Source organism: Rattus rattus, chromosome 9 (genome assembly GCF_011064425.1).
Source record: "Rattus rattus isolate New Zealand chromosome 9, Rrattus_CSIRO_v1, whole genome shotgun sequence".
In the NCBI taxonomy this organism is placed as follows: Eukaryota; Metazoa; Chordata; class Mammalia; order Rodentia; family Muridae; genus Rattus; species Rattus rattus.
In genome coordinates this window covers 42,964,205-42,982,723 of record NC_046162.1, presented here as the reverse complement: position 1 = coordinate 42,982,723, position 18,519 = coordinate 42,964,205, and the positions used below count along the sequence as shown (strand labels likewise).

Sequence of the window (18,519 nt, the reverse complement as noted above, 5' to 3'; positions counted from 1 at the left end):
TGCCCTGTTCTCAGCCACATTTCTGCCACATACAGAGGGGACTAAGTCACAAAGAAGCATTTCAGTTAGAGAATGGAGCTCAGAGAAAGAAGAGGGCCATGGACAATCAGACAACCCTGGAGTCAGAGATGGAGGTTGGAGTCGTTGGAGCAGACAGGGGTTTCTTGGGACTCGAAATGGAGTCCAGGGACACTTACTTTCTCCCCAAGTATCTGACGTCCTCATACCAGCTGCTCCTCGGAGCCCTCACAAGCACTTCTCCCTGTTTCTCAGCTGCTCCTCGGGGTAGGTCTGGAACCAGCAAGATGAGCAGAGCCAAGGCCACAGCATCCAAACAGGGCATGATCTAGGGAAGGAAGGCCGTGGGGCCAGCACCAAAATCTACTACAGCCTAAGAGACAGGAGATGACTGGCCACTGGGTCTGACCACTAGTCTCGCCTTGGCTCCCAGGTGCTGACTATATGTAGAGCTGTCCGTAGAGCTTGCCCTCACTCTTACAGAGACCGTATAGCCTCTCTAACCAGTCTGATTTCCTTAGTACCCAATTATTGTCCCCCTGTCCAGTCCGTACTCTCCTCTGCTGGGAGCAGGGAGCCTAAGGTGATTGGAACTGGGACTCAGACCACAAGCCCTTTTCTTGGCTCAGGCTTCCACTTGCCACACCAGTTCCACCCTGCCACCCTCCCCGGTCCCCCCTGCCCATAGGACATGGATCTCACTACATAGTCTGGGGCAGCTTCAAGCAGCTCAGAACACGAGAAGGCTCCTGTTCAAGGCAAATCAGGCCAGATTCCTTGAAGCCTTCTCCTGCCTCAGGCTTCTATCTCTGCCTTCCATGACAGTTCAGCAGAGGTCTGCATGCAGGACCAAGCTCCAGGCCCCTCTGCCACTCAGTTCCTCTTTTGAGCGGTCCGTAAACCAAGGGCTGCCCAGGTATGTTCCCCGTATCCTGACTCCACTTCCAAGTCTCCCCAGATGCCAATCCTTAAGGCTGTTCTGAGCCTGGCCCGGCCTGGCCTGGCCTGGAACTTTCTCCTTCTTGCCCATAATCCTTAAGATTCATAGGTAGCTTTAACTTTTACAACAAGGGAGGCTGAGGCCCCAAACCAGAAGACAATTTGTTTGAGGCCACACAGCCAACAAACTGAGCAGCTGGAATTTGACCTCAAGGTCACGATTTCCATAGCCCATGTTTCCCATGAGGCCACAATTTGACAGCAACCAACACCCCCCCATGGCGCCAGGTACTATGCCAAGTGGCTAAGGCCACAGGAGACTGGAAAGTCCCAGTCAGCCCAGGGGGTAAGTGTAGGGACAAAAAGGAAGTGAAACTCACTCGGAGGGCCCAACGCCAGTTCCCTGTCAGCTCCGCCACAGTTGATCCCAGCACATAGCCCAGACCACTGCAACAGTGGGCAAGAGAGACAGTAGTGAGGGCTGGAAGGCGGGCCCAGGGAGACAGTTCTCTGCAGCCGCTGAGCCCATCCCCTGAAAAAGGTTCTGTTTTATGCTGCCCTTGGTCTGACCCCTAGTGACCCCTGGCTCCTAGCCCAGACCCTAGGCCATTCCCTCCATATAAGGATGGGCCTATCCTACCACCAACCCCACCCCCTAGTGTCCAAAGCCCAGCCCAGATTCAGTCAGGAAAAGAGGGTCAGAGCTCAGGGGCCTCCCTGTAGGGCTGTGAAGCACATTTCCTCACTAGTCTCCCAGAGCTGCCCTCCCCAGTGGCCCACACTGTCTCTTCTCACTGCTTCCAGGAGTGAGCTGAGAGTCAGGAGCAGTCATCATCGCTAACCTCCCATAGCCCATTGAGGGGCAGCACTGTCCCCATGGATTCAGCCAAGGAAACAGGCTCAGAGACACGGTGATAGGGAGGGAAAGAGCAATGGCGGAAGATCCCAGCCCTCCTGGTTTGATCTCTCCTATGCCCAGCACAGCTCCTGTTCTGATTCCTTCAGCCTCAGTTTACCTCTTGGGGAAGTGGGTTCAGGACTGATACCAACCTTCCAACAGGGATGAAGATGTAAAAGACAGCCAGTGCACAGGTCCGCTGGTCCTTCACGAAGAGGTCACCCAGGACGGTGGGTGCAATGGTGGAATAGCTTGCTGCCCCGGTACCCACGATCCCCCGGGACAGGAAGAAGAGCCAGGAATACTGGATAAGCCAACACAAGACCATGGTGAGATCCAGAGATCTCCCATGGGATGAGGGTCCAGGGGACCTAAAAGGGACCTTATGACAAAAGCCCATAGGGAAGGAGGCACAAGCCAGGACTGCAAGTGTCCCTCCTCTCCCAACTCCAGATGCCCAAAGTCACATGGGTAACCCTACTGGTGTTTCTAGCCGCTGCTTGCCCGACCCATAGTGGAACCCTTCCTCTGGGTCTCTTTGCAGTCAGGACAGTTTCCTAAGACGGTACCTATTACACCAACCTCCCCCAGCCCCCACAGAGCCCACCAGAGTGGGAAGTGAAATGGAAGGCCAGAAAGCTCCTGGTCAAGAAAGTCTAACAGGTTGGATGTAGTGGTGCCTGCCTTTAATCACAAGCACTCAAGAGGCAGACAGATGTCTGTGAGTTTGAGGCCAGCTTTACTCTACAAAGCAAGTTCCAGGACAGCCAGAGCTACACAGAGAAACTCTGTCTCCAGAAAAAAGGGGGTGGGGGTGGGGGAGAACGTCTAAAGGACCAGGTAGACATCACGGTGGTACATGCCGCCTCATGCCTTTGGTTTTAGTACCTGGTAGGTAGAGATAGGCAGGTTTCTGCTTAGTCCAAGACCAGCTTCTTCTACTTTGAATATACCAACCCAGCCAGAGCTACACAGTGAGACACTGTCTCACTAACGACAGCAGGGCATAGTGGCACACACCTTAAATTCAGCGCTCGGGAGGCAGAAGCAGGCAGGTCTCTGTGAGTGTGAGACCAGCTTGGTCTACATAGTGCCTTCCAGGACAGCCAGTGCTATAGAGAGACCCTGCCTCAGAAAAATTAAAATGGAAACAACAAAGCACATCTAATGGCCTCTCTACTCAGGCTTAGAGGCCGTACCACAGGCTCCCCTCCTGCACTGGCGGTACAGTCCCTGAGCTGGCTTGGGCCAGAAGGAAGCTCCGAGACAGCTGGATCAGGGAGGAAGCAGATGAGGAAGGTCCGGGGACTGGGCGGGGATGTGGACCCTACCTGGTAGGAGATGAAGGAGCTGGAGAGGCCAGCCCCCGACCACAGCAGGACCCCGAAGCTCAGGATGGCCTTGCGGCTGTATCGGTCACCCAGGTAGCCAAACACAGGTGCAGACACCAGCAGGCAGCCGATGAAGACTGAAGGAGACACACAAGAGGCAGCCTGGAACCTCCAAGAGGGTGGCTGGGCAGACAGCCCTACTGGCTCAAGGAAGAGGCCTGGCACAGATGCCACAAGCTGGCACCTTGGCACGGGGCCCAGAACAAAAGAAAGAAGAGATATAAAGTTAAGTCTTATACTCCCAGTCCATCATACAGTCCATAGCCCAGAGTGTACAGCACTGGGCGTGGGCCAAACCTCAGCTCTGCCTCGTTTTGCTGTGTGGCCTCTGAGCATGTCTTGGGAAGCTGACATTCTCCCTCAGTCTTCATAAAAGGGATATAGAGCCACCACACGGAGTGAATGCCAGCCTTCTGGATTTGCAAGAATACATGGCTTCTGTGAGGTTGGGTATGGGAATTGTTCTGACTTGTCATTCACACATCTTTTGCTAGGGAATAGGGATGTCGGCCCTCTGGACCAGCAGAGGGGACCTGAAATAAGCACATAGACTCCAAACCAGAGAGGGTGCAGGAGGCTGTGAAGAGCTGGTGTGCCTTGGTACGCGCACTAGTCTCCGCACCAATACCTGTGCCTAAACCAAGATCTCCTGAATCTCAGGATGGCCTTGAACTTGTTATCTGGCCAAGGATAACCTTGAGCTTAATGTCGGGGTCCAGCCTCGACACAGGATTGGAGTTCTCAACTGAAAGCAGGGATATCTGGAAGGCGCATGATAAACAGGCAGACTACTTTTCAGGTACAAACTGACAGGCAATTTTTCAAGGCTTAAAGCCTCTCTCTCTCTCTCTCTCTCTCTCTCTCTCAGATTGAGGCTGCACACATTCTTCATTCTCCTGTGCCCTCTGCTTTTCTCCTGTGCACTTTTCTCTTCTCGAACTCCCACACCCCTACGCACCTCTGTGCATTCCCCTTTCACTCACACACACATACACACACACACACACACCTCACACACCACACACACACCACACAAACACCACACACACTCTCCTTTTACACACACACACACACACACACACACACACACACCCACACACTCACACACACACACCACACACACACACTACACCCACACACACATACACATACACACACACTCACACACACACACACCACACACACACCACACACACATAACACTCACACACAACACACACACACACCACACACACACAAACACCACACACACACACATTCACACACACACAGCACACACACACCACACACACACCACACAAACACCACACACACTCTCCACACACACACACACTTCACACACACCCCACCCACACACACACACCACACACACACCCACACACACACCCACACACACACCCACACACACACCACACACAACACACACACAAACCACACACACCTCCACACACCACACACCCCACACACACACACACACACACAACTCTTTGCTCTCTCTCCCATGCACACACCCACACACACTCTCTCTTCCCCTCACACTGTCTGTCTCACACTCTCTCCACTCACTCGACATTCACCTCGCTCTCACCTCACTCGCTCTCCACTCACTCTCTTGCCTTTTTCTTGCCCCACTCTTTTATTGATACTCCAGAAGCAGGTAGAAAAAAAAGACATTGTATAATCATTGCCAAATCAAATTCAAAAGAATAACCACATCCCACAAAGAACTAAGAATTACAATTGTTCCCCAAAGTTTCAAGCTTCCCCTTCCCAGGCCTGTGGCCAAAATAATAATTGCAAACTTATTATTATTTAAAGTTTAACTTTTGACTTATTATACTTCAGAGCTCAGAGCTCTGAGGCCAGTTACTTGCATTTTCCTGTGAATTTCTAATGATAAATGACATGGGCAAAGCTGCCAGGCAGTCCAGAAAGAATCAAGTTAACCCTTAACTCAGTAACTCCACTAGCTTTCTACTTCTGCATATTGCACACAATGACTCTCCTAAGGGTCCCAGTGTTTTGACGTAGTTTTACTAGTATATAATTTTATGCATTCTATACTTCCTTATCCAGGTACCACTCTTAAATGTTGTGCAAAACTTATTTCATAACTTCAATAGTTTTTTTTCCCTTTCTCAGGGTCCCAATGTTGGCTTTAATTCATTTTCTAATAATTTCTTCAAACTTTCTTTGCAAGTCAAGCATTAATCTGGAACTACCATTGTGCAGTTATTACATTGTTTCCGAGATGAGAACACACAGCTTGTACCTGGACCATTAGGACTGTGCTGTGCTCTGCCCCATGCCTCAATTTTTAATTGTTTAAGAATCATCACATCAAGGAACATCTAGTTTCATAGAATTCACCAGAGCAGAAGGAAAAAGAAATAGGAAAGTCAGATATAATAGAATAATTATGCACACCAAGGCCAACTGAAAAATAGTCATGCACAAATAAGATCTATACAGCTGTTATCCAGGGCTAAGGTCAGGAGAAATGGGAACAACTGTTTTTTACAAAGAGCTGCCGCAGGCTACTGAGATGTCTCCATCCTGGCTTACTGTAGGCAGTCTCTTATTTCAGATGGCAGGTCCCCTGGAGGGATGTGTCCCCTGCTTCTCAGGGTCCCAGGTACCATCAAGGAGCTACTGCCGGCTTCTGAGATGTCTCCATCCCAGACTGCTCCGGACAGTCCCTGTCATAGTATGCTGTCTGCAGCAGCTTCTGATCCTCCCATCTCTACCTCTTGATTGCCGGTGCTAAAGTGTGCCGCCACGCTCTGCTTGTAGACAGTGCTGGGGATAGAACCCAGGGCTTTGTATATCCTATGCAAGCACCCTACCAAGAGAACCACATCTCCAGCCCTTCTGTACCATATCAAGCCAGGTGTGGTGCATGCTTGTAATTCCAGGACTTGGGAAGCTGAGACAAAAGGACCGAAAGTTCAAGGGCAACCTGAGTTGCCTTGTCCCAAAACCACAAAAACAAGGGGCCAGCTGAGATGCCTAAAGACCTGAGTTTGATTCTCAGAGCCTAAGCGGTAAAGGGACAAAAGCAGCTGCAAACTATGCTATAACTCTACACACACTGTGTCTTATGCATGCGTGCGTGCGCGCACACACACACACACACACACACACACACACACTCTCTCTCTCTCACTCTCTCTCTCTCTCTCTCACTCACTCACACACTCACACACTAAATGTAATAAAAATATGTTATGGTTTGGATAAGCTTGGCCCAGGAAGTGGCATTATTAGAAAGAGTGGCCCTGCTGCAGTGGGTGTGTGTAAGTAGGGTGGGCTTTAAGACCCACCTAGCTGCCTGCAGGAGAGTATTCTGCTGGCGGCCTTCAGATGAAGATGTAGAACTCTCCGCAACTCCTACAGCATGCTTACCTGGAGGCTGCCATGTTCCCACCTTGACGACTGAACCTCTGAACCTGTAAGCCAGCCCCAACTAAATGTGGGAGTTGCCTTGGTCATGGTGTCTGTTCACCACAGTAAAACCCTAACTAAGACAAAATGTTTCTCTTAAATTTTTAAAGCTTCTATTATTATGAGTGCATGGGTATTTTCCCTGCGTGCATGTATGTGTGCCTCGTGTATGCAATGCCCTTGGAGGCCATTGTGTGGGATCCCCTGGAACTGAAGTTACAGATGGCCATGTTGTGTTCTGGGGATACAACATGTGTCCTCTGGAAGAGCGGCCAATGCCTTTAACCAATAAATCATCGTTCCAGCCTATCACAGCATTTGTAAAGGCTGAACCTAAACAAGGCAAGGCATTTATTATGTTGTGTTTGCTCTTCTATGAGAATAAAGACCTGGCTCTGGGTTTGCCCAGCATTGTGGCCCATTGATAAACTCAAGCAAGACTTTTGTGTCTAAAATAAAATCTCCTTCTCCCTTGGAGGATGATGGTGAGTCCTGGCCTCCAGGCTGGGAGAGCTAGCAGGTAGACAAATGGGGGCCTGGAACCCCACCCCACCCTTCACTTTATCCACTATCAAAAGGCCAAGACTTTAGAGGACTCTGTCTAACACTGGGTCTTCAGTCACTAATCATAGGTGATTGACAGTTCCTTAGCCCAGTGAAGGCCCAGATCAGGTCCTAGTCCCTCCCACTCTCCCATGACCTGCTGTAAAACTTGGTTAAGCAATATGCAATTGTGGAAATTAGGACACTTTTGACCTATAAAACCAGTAATTTAATATGGTTCAACCTAATACTCCACAGAGAGTGATCTCCGATGTTGATGGTGTTTAAAATTTTAATAGCTACTTCCAAAATAGGGCTCCAGATAGGCCGTATCAATTTACACTTGCATAGAAGTGCATGCTGGAACTCTTGCCACCACTTGATATGAACTAGAATTTCATTTTTGTTGTCTAATAAAAACAAATGTTATCTCACTGATTTTTCTTTGAGACAGGGTCTGAGGCCCATGTAACCTCTTTTTCTCCCTATGTAGCTGATAATAACCTTGATTCTTCCTCCTGACTCCAACTCCCAGGGATTGGAGCATACACGACCCTGCATATGTCACTCACCACACCACCCACCCACACCACCCCACACACCACCCCATACACCACCCCCATACCCCACCCCACACACACTGCCCATATACCTCTCCCATACACCACCCCACACACCACCCCATATATCACCCCCCATACACTATCCCCCATACACCACCCCACACCCACCCCCATACATCACCCCCATACACCATCCCCCATACACCACCTCCATACACCACCCCCATACACCACCCCACACACAGCACTTCCCATGTACCACTCCCCCATACAACCATACACACACACACACACACACACACACACACACACACACACACACACACACACGATCCCCCATACATCATCCTCCATACACTACCCTCAGTACTGGCAATGTTGTATTAGTTTTCTTCTGTTAGAGACAGAGTCTCCCTATGCAGCCTTGTTTGGCTTGGAGCCCACTATGTAGCCAGGCTGGCCTCGAACTCATGACCCCCACAAGTGTGTGCCACCAGTTCCAGTTCACTGGTGTTAATATAAATCTGTGTTGTTTCATTCCCTCTAGAACCACTCACTTCTTCATATGCTTCAAGTTGACATTTAAAAACATTTTAGTAGTCAGGCATGACAATGTACATCTGTAGCCTCAGCTTGGAACTACAAGAGTTCAAGGGGTTCTTTGTTTTGTTTTGTTTTTTGTTTGTTTTGGTATTTTGTTTTGTTTTGTGTTTTGTGTGTGTGTGTGACAGGGTTTCTCTTTGTAGCTCTGGCTGTCCTGGAACTCACTCTGTAGACTGGGCTGGTCTTGAACTCAGAGATCCACCTGTCTTTGCCGCCTGAGTGCTGAGATTAAAGGTTTGTGCCACTAGCTCCCAGTTCAAGATCATTCTTGGCTACACAGTGAGTTCAAGGTTGGTGTGAGTTACATGAGACCTTACCTCAAAATAACTGAGTTAATAAAATTTTTCGAAACGTGAATCAGATTACAAGCACTTGTTCTTGCAGAGGACCCAAGTCCGGTTCCCAGCGCCCACATCGGGCAGCTCACAACTGTCTGTAAGTCCAGTTCCAGAGGATCCAGTGCCTTCTTCTGACCTCCAGAGGCACCAGGCAGGCACATGGTGCACATAACACACAGGCACACATATAAGCAGAACATTCATACACACAGGATAATAATAAATCTCTAAAAATAAAGCAAGGTGTGGTGGTACACACTGCTAATCCCAGCACTCAGGAGGCAGAGGCAAGAGCATATCCGTGAGCTTCAGACTAACATGCTCTATACAGAGGGTTCCAGGCCAGCCAATGACACACAGTGAAAACTTGTCTCAAAAAGCAAAAGAAAGTAAATGTAAATACATTTTAATAAAAAATAAATAAATAAATGAAACATTTTTATCTGAAGTTCAAGTAGTTAAAAAAAAAAAAAAACCAATTATATCCATGCTGACCACACACAGACATTCCTCCTTTTTTATTGGCCCCTAAATGAAACACTGTGACAATAACTTATGAAGATCTGTATTAGGTATCCTGAGCCATCTGGAGATGACCTGAATTTAGAGGAAGATGTACTAGGGGAGCTGTAAACATTACGCTTTTTTTTTTTTTTTTAAAGACAAAGTCTCTGTACATAGTCCTAGCTGCTTCAAAACTCACTCTGCACACCAGACTGGCCTCAAAGTCACCTGTCTCTGCTTCCTGGGTGCCTGGATAAAAGGTGTGAGCCGCTGTGCCCAGACTCTACTGTTTTATTTTAGACAGGATCTGTCTCACTATGTAATACTGGTTGGCCTAGAACTCATTAAGTAGGCCAGACTGGCCTGGAACTCTTGAGCCTTCTCAGACTGGCAGCAGTAGGGGTCCTGGAACGGATCCCCAGAAGATACTGAAGGATGACTTTATTTCTGTAAACAGAATTTCCATCAAGCACTCTAAGGGGCAGATGGAGTTCAGTTTATAGGAAAGACTGGCTGTGAAACCCAAGTGGGAAAGTCAGCCCCGCTTTGCCAAACTAACCCGTCAAATCAGACTGTGGGGAAACTGGTGGCTGGCTTGCCGTCTTTTTACAGTCAAAAGCGGGGTGTTAATACCTATCTCAGAGACCAGGATCTCATTTCTGAAGTTGAATTCATAGATAAGTAGCAGACGGTCACGAAAAGAACTGGCTAGATAAGGCTTGGCTCCTTGCCAGGGGTGAGTGGCTCGGTGGGAAGAGCGCAGAGCGTGTCTATGAATGAGTTCTCTGCATCCCAGGCCTCCCTGCGAAAGCCTTAGCAACTCCCTGTGTATGGTACCCTGAGTTTAACAGAGAGGAGCACATGGATGTGGTGCCTCTTCAGGCAGTAGACAGAGGAGTGTACTGAAGCGGGGGTAGGGGTGGGAGACAACGGCAAAGGGGAACCACCCTCCAGGTGTGGTTGTTCCAGACTGATCATGTTAGGGAAATGACAGGCAGAATGGAGTAGGTTTCTTAGGACCGTTCATACAGTCCATGGAAAATCTTCCAGTGTTCCCTGGGGTGGGGGTGGTGTCCTTGCACCTAGTTTGAGAACCTGCTGCAAAACAGCATGACAGTGGATATCTGTAGGGGGACAGGTTCCAGAGAAGACCCTGCACCCACAAGGTGCCATGTGCTGTGACCATGTGTGCCCTTGTGTGTGCATACAAATAGGTCTGCACTCACCCAGGCTTTCATGGAAGGTTAGCCTGTGTTTAATGATCCCATAAACCATCCATTCGAGCTCCCTGGTGCTGCATTAGTAGGTTCTCTGTGGCCTTTCTGAGGCCACCTGAGAACCAAGGTCTTCTGTCTGCCTGTCTATTAGTACCCTTTCAGTCAGATTTCTCAGCTCTGTGAGAGAAAAGCACACACTGGGGTTTCCTGTTTCTCTGCGGAATACTCAGCTGAGCTAAAAGCAGGAAGAGAACCAGGAACACTCAGGAGCTTTCCCAGCCCGTCTCCCTCGACTGCGTCCTGCAGCTGACTCTAGCTCAAGGGCCTGTTCAACCCCCAGCTCTCTCCTGCCAAAGACTCGGGGGCTGGAGCCAGCCACAGAACCCGCCAAACTATGACAAAAGGTTCTCGCTCCAGGTCCAGGACTGGTTCCTTACCTGTCTGCAGCAAACCAGCATGGCTGTCACTGATGTGAAAATACTTCTGGACATCCAGTAACACTCCTGGGGACAAATGGAGAGGGTTATAAATGGGAAGTAGCCCGACCAAGCTGGCCTTTGAGGCTCCTTCTTCTGAGATTGGGACAGGCCCCAATGAGCAGTACACACAGCACGGGACATGGCAGCTGGGCCAACCACACAGCAACAGCAGCCAAAACCAAAACCAAAACAGAAACATGCCCATGTGGAATACACACAAAAGCCAGGCATGGTACCTGTAATCTCAGCAATCCGGGGCTGGAGTGCCAGTGTAGACTTCACAGCCAGCCTAAGTTACACAACACCCCCACCCTGGTTTAAAAAGTGGGGAGGGGACTGTTTCTGTCCCGATACGCAGACTCCGGCTGCCCAAGATTGTCCAGCATGAATGGGAGTCACAGGGACTGGACAGAGGCAGCTCCCACTTCCAGCATCACAGAAGGGGGAAAAATGACCCCACACGGGACCCTTCAGACTGCCCCTCCCACAGGAAGCCCTACATCCATCCGCTGTTATCTAGCAGCCGGAGAGTAGGAGAGTTTGTTCACTTTGTTTGAGCCCACTCACCATAACGCACAAGCATATACAACTGTGCATCCTTTTTACCTTAAAAAAAAATCATTGTTATCATCCTGAGGGGGAAAAACAACCTCACCTAGCCCAAGCCGGCCTTAAACTCTCTATGTAGTCAAGGATGACCTTGAACTGCCGATATTCCTGACTCTATCCCAAGTACTAGGATTACGGGTGTGTGCCAGCACGCTGGTTTTATGGGGTGCTGGGGATAGATCCCAGGGCCCCATGCATGCTGAACAAGCACTGAGTTACACCCTCAGTCGTTTTTCATCTTTTAACAACACCAGATGGTGTAGTCATTGGAGAAAAAGGAAAATATACAACGTGAGTTAGCAAGAAAAACAGCTCCCTGGAAGTCCTCTGAGCGAACTCAATTTCCATTTTTAGAAGAGTCTCCTTGACCTGTGTCCTGTGACCTTGTCAACCTTGTGGGTAGCCCAAGGGCAAGGATTAATGAAGCCAGCCTCTTATCTCCCAGTCTTTACAACCCTGGTCTTTCCGAGTGCTGTTTCCACAGGAGAATCTTAGCTGCCGCATCACTGCCTGGCCCCAACAACAGTCGCCAAGAGTCCCCACATGGTTTCACTTCTCCAAGTCTTCAGTCCTCACAGTGACCACAGCCAGTGGAAGTTCCAAAGGGGAAGTGACGTGGCAGGCAGACCTCAGGGTCTCAGGGTCTGACAGCCCTGCTGGGGGCCCCAGAGCAGAAAAAGAACTGGATACAGGTAAGGCTCTGAAGTAACACCCAAAAGTAACACAGTAACACTTCCTAGCAGCCCTGGCCTTCCTCCCATCCCATTCCTCCAAGCCCCTCAGCCCATACTCAGGTTCCTCCTTACCTTCAGCCTGATCCCCTTGGTACCTCTGAACTGACCTTTCCAGCTCATCTTGCATCTTTCAAGGTCCCAAATCCTATTATGGTCTCCCATGGTTTTCTCCCATGGTTCCCCACTGCCTGGACCAGAAATTATGAGCTCCCAGGCTGGCATTCAAAAAGCCTGTGATCTTGCGCCAAATGCTCTCTGCTTACTCCCCCTCTTGACCCTTCCGATCAGTACACTCACCTGCCTTGGCTGACACGTCTCTGATCTCTGTCCTTCCAGTCATCTCAGTCTCCAAGGCCCCAGGCAAATGCTCCCCATGTATGAGTTCTACAGTCATTCATCCTCAGGGATGCCCTGCTGGCACCTCCCCACTCTATCTCACTTCAGACCAAGCTGGGCACATGTTCTGTGCCCCTCTGAGTTCCTCAAAGATACAGCCCTGCTCTGGTAATATCTGCAGATCCCAGACTCCCATTCATTCCACAGAGGCTCCCGGCTACATTACTGATGACTTTGGTCATGGTCAGCAGTGGCAGTTACTCACCTAGGCTTCCCAGCCTGCCTGAGCCCCCTCATTTGCACCATTGCTTGCCTCTCTGCCTTGCATGGTCATTATTGATAAGCATCTTTCTGTGCTCTGTAAGTCAGTTGTCCCTGCAGAAGGAACTACATGTCTGAATTTCTCCTGGGTCCTACCAGAGGCTCCTGCTGTCAGTGCTCCTGCTGTCAGTGCTCCTGCTCTCAGTGCTCCTGCTCTCAGTGCTCCTGCTCACAGCGCTCCTGCTCCTGCTCACAGCGCTCCTGCTCTCAGTGCTCCTGCTCTCAGTGCTCCTGCTCTCAGTGCTCCTGCTCTCAGTGCTCCTGCTCACAGCGCTCCTGCTCTCAGTGCTCCTGCTCTCAGTGCTCCTGCTCTCAATGCTCCTGCTCACAGTGCTCCTGCTCACAGAGCTCCTGCTCACAGTGCTCCTGCTCTCAGTGCTCCTGCTCCTGCTCTCAGTGCTCCTGCTCTCAGTGCTCCTGCTCTCAGTGCTCCTGCTCTCAGTGCTCCTGCTCACAGTGCTCCTTCTCACAGTGCTCCTCTCAGTGCTCCTGCCTTAGTGCCCTCCTGTGCTCTCAGTGCTCCTGCTCCTCCCTGCTCTCAGTGCTCCTGCTCTCAGTGCTCCTGCTCACACAGTGCTCCTCCTGCTCTCAGTGCTCCTGCTCTCAGTGCTTCTGCTCTCAGTGGTCCTGCTCTCAGTGCTCCTTGTCATATTGCTCCTTCTCACAGTGCTCCTGCTCACAGTGCTCCTTCTCTCAGTGCTCCTGCTCACAGTGCTCCTGCTCACAGTGCTCCTGCTCATAGTGCTCCTGCTCTCAGTGCTCCTTCTCCTGCTCCTGCTCCTGCTCTCTCAGTGCTCTCTGCTCCTGCTCAGTGCTCCTGCTCCTTCTCACAGTGCCCTGCTTTCAGTGCTCCTGCTCTCAGTGCCTGCTCTAGTGCTCTGCTCTCAGTGCTCCTGCTCTCAGTGCTCCTGCTCACAGTGCTCCTGCTCTGCTCTGCTCACAGTGCTCCTGCTCTTAGTGCCCTGCTGCACAGTGCTCCTGCCTTCTCACCCTGCTCCAGTGTTGCCTCCAGTGCTCCTGCTCACAGTGCTCCTGCTTTCTGCTCCTGCTCTCAGTGCTCCTGCTCACAGTCTCCCTGCTCTTAGTGCTCCACAGTGCTCTTCTCACAGTGCTCCTGCTCAGTGCCCTGCTCTCAGTGCTCCTGCTCACAGTGCTCCTGCTCTTAGTGCTCCTGCTCTCAGTGCTCCTGCTCACAGTGCTCCTGCTCACAGTGCTCCTGCTTTCAGTGCCTCCTGCTCTCACAGTGCTCCTGCTCTTAGTGCCCTGCTCTCAGTGCTCCTGCTCACAGTGCCCCTGCCTCACAGTGCCCTGCTGCTCACAGCTCCTGCTCACAGTGCTCCTGCTCTTAGTGCTCCTGCTCTCAGTGCTCCTGCTCTCAGTGCTCCTGCTCTTAGTGCTCCTGCTCTCAGTGCTCCTGCTCTCAGTGCTCCTGCTCTCAGTGCTCCTGCTCTTAGTGCTCCTGCTCTCAGTGCTCCTGCTCACAGTGCTCCTGCTCACAGTGCTCCTGCTCACAGTGCTCCTGCTCACAGCGCTCCTGCTCTCAGTGCTCTGCTCTTAGTGCTCCTGCTCACAGTGCTCCTGCTCTCAGTGCTCCTGCTCTCAGTGCTCCTTTTCACAGTGCTCCTTCTTTCAGTGCTCCTGCTCTTAGTGCTCCTGCTCTTAGTGCTCCTGCTCTCAGTGCTCCTGCTCACAGTGCTCCTGCTCTCAGTGCTCCTGCTCTCAGTGCTCCTGCTCTCAGTGCTCCTGCTCTTAGTGCTCCTGCTCTCAGTGCTCCTGCTTTCAGTGCTCCTGCTCTTAGTGCTCCTGCTCACAGTGCTCCTTCTCACAGTGCTCCTGCTCTCAGTGCTCCTGCTCTCAGTGCTCCTGCTCACAGTGCTCCTGCTCACAGCTCCTGCTCTCAGTGCTCTGTTCTTAGTGCTCCTGCTCACAGTGCTCCTGCTCTCAGTGCTCCTGCTCACAGTGCTCCTTCTCTCAGTGCTCCTGCTCTCAGTGCTCCTGCTCTTAGTGCTCCTGCTCTCAGTGCTCCTGCTCTTAGTGCTCCTGCTCTTAGTGCTCCTGCTCTCAGTGCTCCTTCTCACAGTGCTCCTGCTCTCTCTCAGTGCTCCTGCTCTCAGTGTGCTCCTGCTCTCAGTGCTCCTGCTCACAGTGCTCCTGCTCTTAGTGCTCCTGCTCTCAGTGCTCCTGCTCACAGTGCTCCTGCTCACAGTGCTCCTGCTCACAGTGCTCCTGCTCACAGTGCTCCTGCTCTCAGTGCTCCTGCTCTCAGTGCTCCTGCTCTTAGTGCTCCTGCTCACAGTGCTCCTGCTCTCAGTGCTCCTGCTCTCAGTGCTCCTGCTCACAGTGCTCCTGCTCTCAGTGCTCCTGCTCTCAGTGCTCCTGCTCACAGTGCTCCTGCTCCTGCAGTGCTCCTGCTCTCAGTGCTCCTGCTCTCAGTGCTCCTGCTCTCAGTGCTCCTGCTCTCAGTGCTCCTGCTCACAGCTCCTGCTCTCAGTGCTCCTGCTCTCAGTGCTCCTGCTCTCAGTGCTCTGGTCCTGCTCACAGTGCTCCTGCTCACAGTGCTCCTGCTCAGTGCTCCTGCTCTCAGTGCTCCTGCTCTCAGTGCTCCTGCTCTCAGTGCTCCTGCTCTCAGTGCTCCTGCTCTCAGTGCTCCTGCTCTCAGTGCTCCTGCTCTCAGTGCTCCTGCTCTCAGTGCTCCTGCTCTCAGTGCTCCTGCTCTCAGTGCTCCTGCTCTCAGTGCTCCTGCTCTCAGTGCTCCTGCTCACAGTGCTCCTGCTCTCAGTGCTCCTGCTCACAGTGCTCCTGCTCTTAGTGCTCCTGCTCACAGTGCTCCTTCTCACAGTGCTCCTGCTTTCAGTGCTCCTGCTCTCAGTGCTCCTGCTCACAGTGCTCCTGCTCTCAGTGCTCCTGCTCACAGCGCTCCTTCTCACAGTGCTCCTGCTCTTAGTGCTCCTGCTCTCAGTGCTCCTGCTCACAGTGCTCCTGCTCACAGCGCTCCTGCTCACAGTGCTCCTGCTCTTAGTGCTCCTGCTCTCAGTCTGTCTCTTATACACATCTAGATGTGTATAAGAGACAGCTCCTGCTCTTAGTGCTCCTGCTCACAGCACTCCTGCTCTCAGTGCTCCTGCTCTCAGTGCTCCGGCTCCCAGTGCTCCTGCTCACAGTGCTCCTGCTCACAGTGCTCCTGCTCACAGCGCTCCTGATCTCAGTGCTCTGCTCTTAGTGCTCCTGCTCACAGTGCTCCTGCTCTCAGTGCTCCTGCTCTCAGTGCTCCTTTTCACAGTGCTCCTTCCACAGTGCTCCTGCTCTTAGTGCTCCTGCTCTTAGTGCTCCTGCTCACAGTGCTCCTGTGCTCCCACTTTCAGTGCTCCTGCTCTCAGTGCTCCTGCTCTTGTGCTCCTGCTCCAGTGCTCCTGCTTTCAGTGCTCCTTCTCCAATGCTCCTGCTCACAGTCCTGCTCTCAGTGCTCCTGCTCTTAGTGCTCCTGCTCACAGTGCTCCTGCTCTCAGTGCTCCTTCTCACAGTGCTCCTGCTCACAGTGCTCCTGCTCACAGTGCTCCTGCTCTTAGTGCTCCTGCTCACAGTGCTCACAGTGCTCCTTCTCACAGTGCTCCTGCTCTCAGTGCTCCTGCTCTCAGTGCTCCTGCTCTCAGTGCACAGTGCTCCTGCTCACAGTGCTCAACCTGGAACAAGTGGATGATGAAAAATCGGCTAGGCATGGTAGCACCTGTAATCTCAGCACTTAGGGGACAAAGGCAGGAGGATTGGGAGTTCCAGATCATTTTCAACTACACAGTGAGTTCAAAACCAACCTGGTCTTACTTAAGACCCTATCTCAAAAACAAACAAAGAAAAGAGGCTGGGGACCTCGGTTAGTTGGTAGAGTGCTTACCCAGCATGCACAAAGACCCTGGGTTCAATCCCTAGAACTTCATAAACCATTGTGGTGGCAAACCTGCAATCTTAGCCCTAGGGAGGTGAAGGCAGGCACATCAGTAGTTCAAGATTATCTTTAGTTACATAGTGAGTTTGAGTCTAGCCTGAGCTACATGAGGCCCTGCCTCCAAAAAGAAATGAGGGCTGGCAAGAGGGCTCAGTTTGTGAAGGCACTTGCTGATCAAGCTCTGAAACCTCAGTTCAACCTCTGAAAGTCAGATGAGGGTGGAAGAGCACGCACACAGGGCACACAACACACAGGCACACACACACACACACACACACACACACACACACACACACACACACAGGCACACACAGGCACACACAGGCACACATGGGCACACACGGGCACACACGGGCACACACGGGCACACACACACACACACACACAGGCACACACAGGCACACACACACACACACAGGCACACACAGGCACACACACACATACACACACAGGCACACACACACCCATACACACACACAGGCACACACATACATACACAGGCACGCACAGGCACACACGGGCACACACAGGCACACACACATACACACACACAAATGTACACACACGCATGTGTACACACACATCCTTACACACTGGTTTGTTTTTTTTTTTTTAAAGAAAGGGCTGAGTATGAACTGATGAAGGGATGAATGGGGGACCAGATGAGAAAAGCAAGCAGAGCCCAGTCACAAAGGAGTGTGCAAGTGAGAGACAGAACAGCATGTTGTACCCTGTCTCCTGCAAGAAGAAAGGCAAACTGTGCAAGGTAGGCCAGCAGCCGGCTGCCCCAGAAACAGTGCAGGGAGAGCCATTCTCACTTGGGAGCTGGGCCAAGCTGCCCTGCCTTCCATAACCTTGCCTGCAGCTCTCTCCTTATCCCAATGCCTTTGCTGCAGAGCACAATCCCATCTACTTACTAGCACCCCTGCGCTGACACACATTGTGCCCCCACTCTGGCTTGAGACCATTCAGGAGAGGCGGGAGACCACTCACTGGGGTGAAACCGTCAGAGATGTGCTCCTAGAGAAGAAAGTGTTGGGAAGAAAGCCACCAAGGATACACAGTCGTGGGCTTGTAGAATGGGGATAACTGACGCTACTGCCCCAGGCTACCCCTCCCATCCTCACCTGGGATGATGAACCAGTTCATGTAGTTCAGAAGGTTGATGTAACAGAGAACAGCTGCAGCCAAGTACGCTCTCCAGCGGGGCAGGCTCCAGGAGGCAGATGTGGAGGGAGGCAGACAGCTACCTGAAGCCAAGGCCCCATACTGCCCACCTGGACTCAGGCTCTGGCTCTGTGGCCCTCCTGTCTGAGGTTTGATACACTCTCTGGACATTTTCAGCAGTGCCAGCTGCAACTTCTCTGTCAGAACGGGTGCTGAACTAAGCTACATCGGCTTGGCACCAAGTCACTTCCTGCAGGCTCCCAGCCTCTCAACCTCAAAAGGCTGCTCCTTTAACTGTCAGACACCTTATCGCAGGTTCCTGCTGAGCACAGTGCAGCCACACTGGTGGGATTTCATCACTCTCAGCCTCCTAGCCCTGCTGGGGGAAGAGGGTCTTGCATTGGTGATTGGATAACTCTGTGGTCCCTCAATCTAGCCTATGGCTGCAGCAACTGCAGTGAGGAAGAGAAGCTCC

General features: G+C 51.6%; 1 protein-coding gene across 2 annotated transcripts in view; it reads right to left on the bottom strand.

Moving 5' to 3' along the window:
- Spns3 (sphingolipid transporter 3 (putative)) overlaps positions 1–18,307 on the bottom strand; it is a 57,701-nt gene extending 39,394 nt beyond the window's left edge. The window contains exons 1-6 of one of the 2 annotated variants that reach the window (XM_032914068.1): positions 18,005–18,215; positions 10,896–10,961; positions 3,187–3,323; positions 2,008–2,159; positions 1,338–1,404; positions 198–346 (exon numbers count right to left, since the gene is read on the bottom strand). In XM_032914068.1, coding sequence (XP_032769959.1) covers positions 198–346; positions 1,338–1,404; positions 2,008–2,159; positions 3,187–3,323; positions 10,896–10,961; positions 18,005–18,215 — 782 coding nt within the window. Of the gene's footprint in view, positions 1–197; positions 347–1,337; positions 1,405–2,007; positions 2,160–3,186; positions 3,324–10,895; positions 10,962–18,004 lie in introns of both variants that reach the window. The other variant, XM_032914070.1, reaches the window with a different exon arrangement.
- Positions 18,308–18,519: the final 212 nt, after the last annotated feature.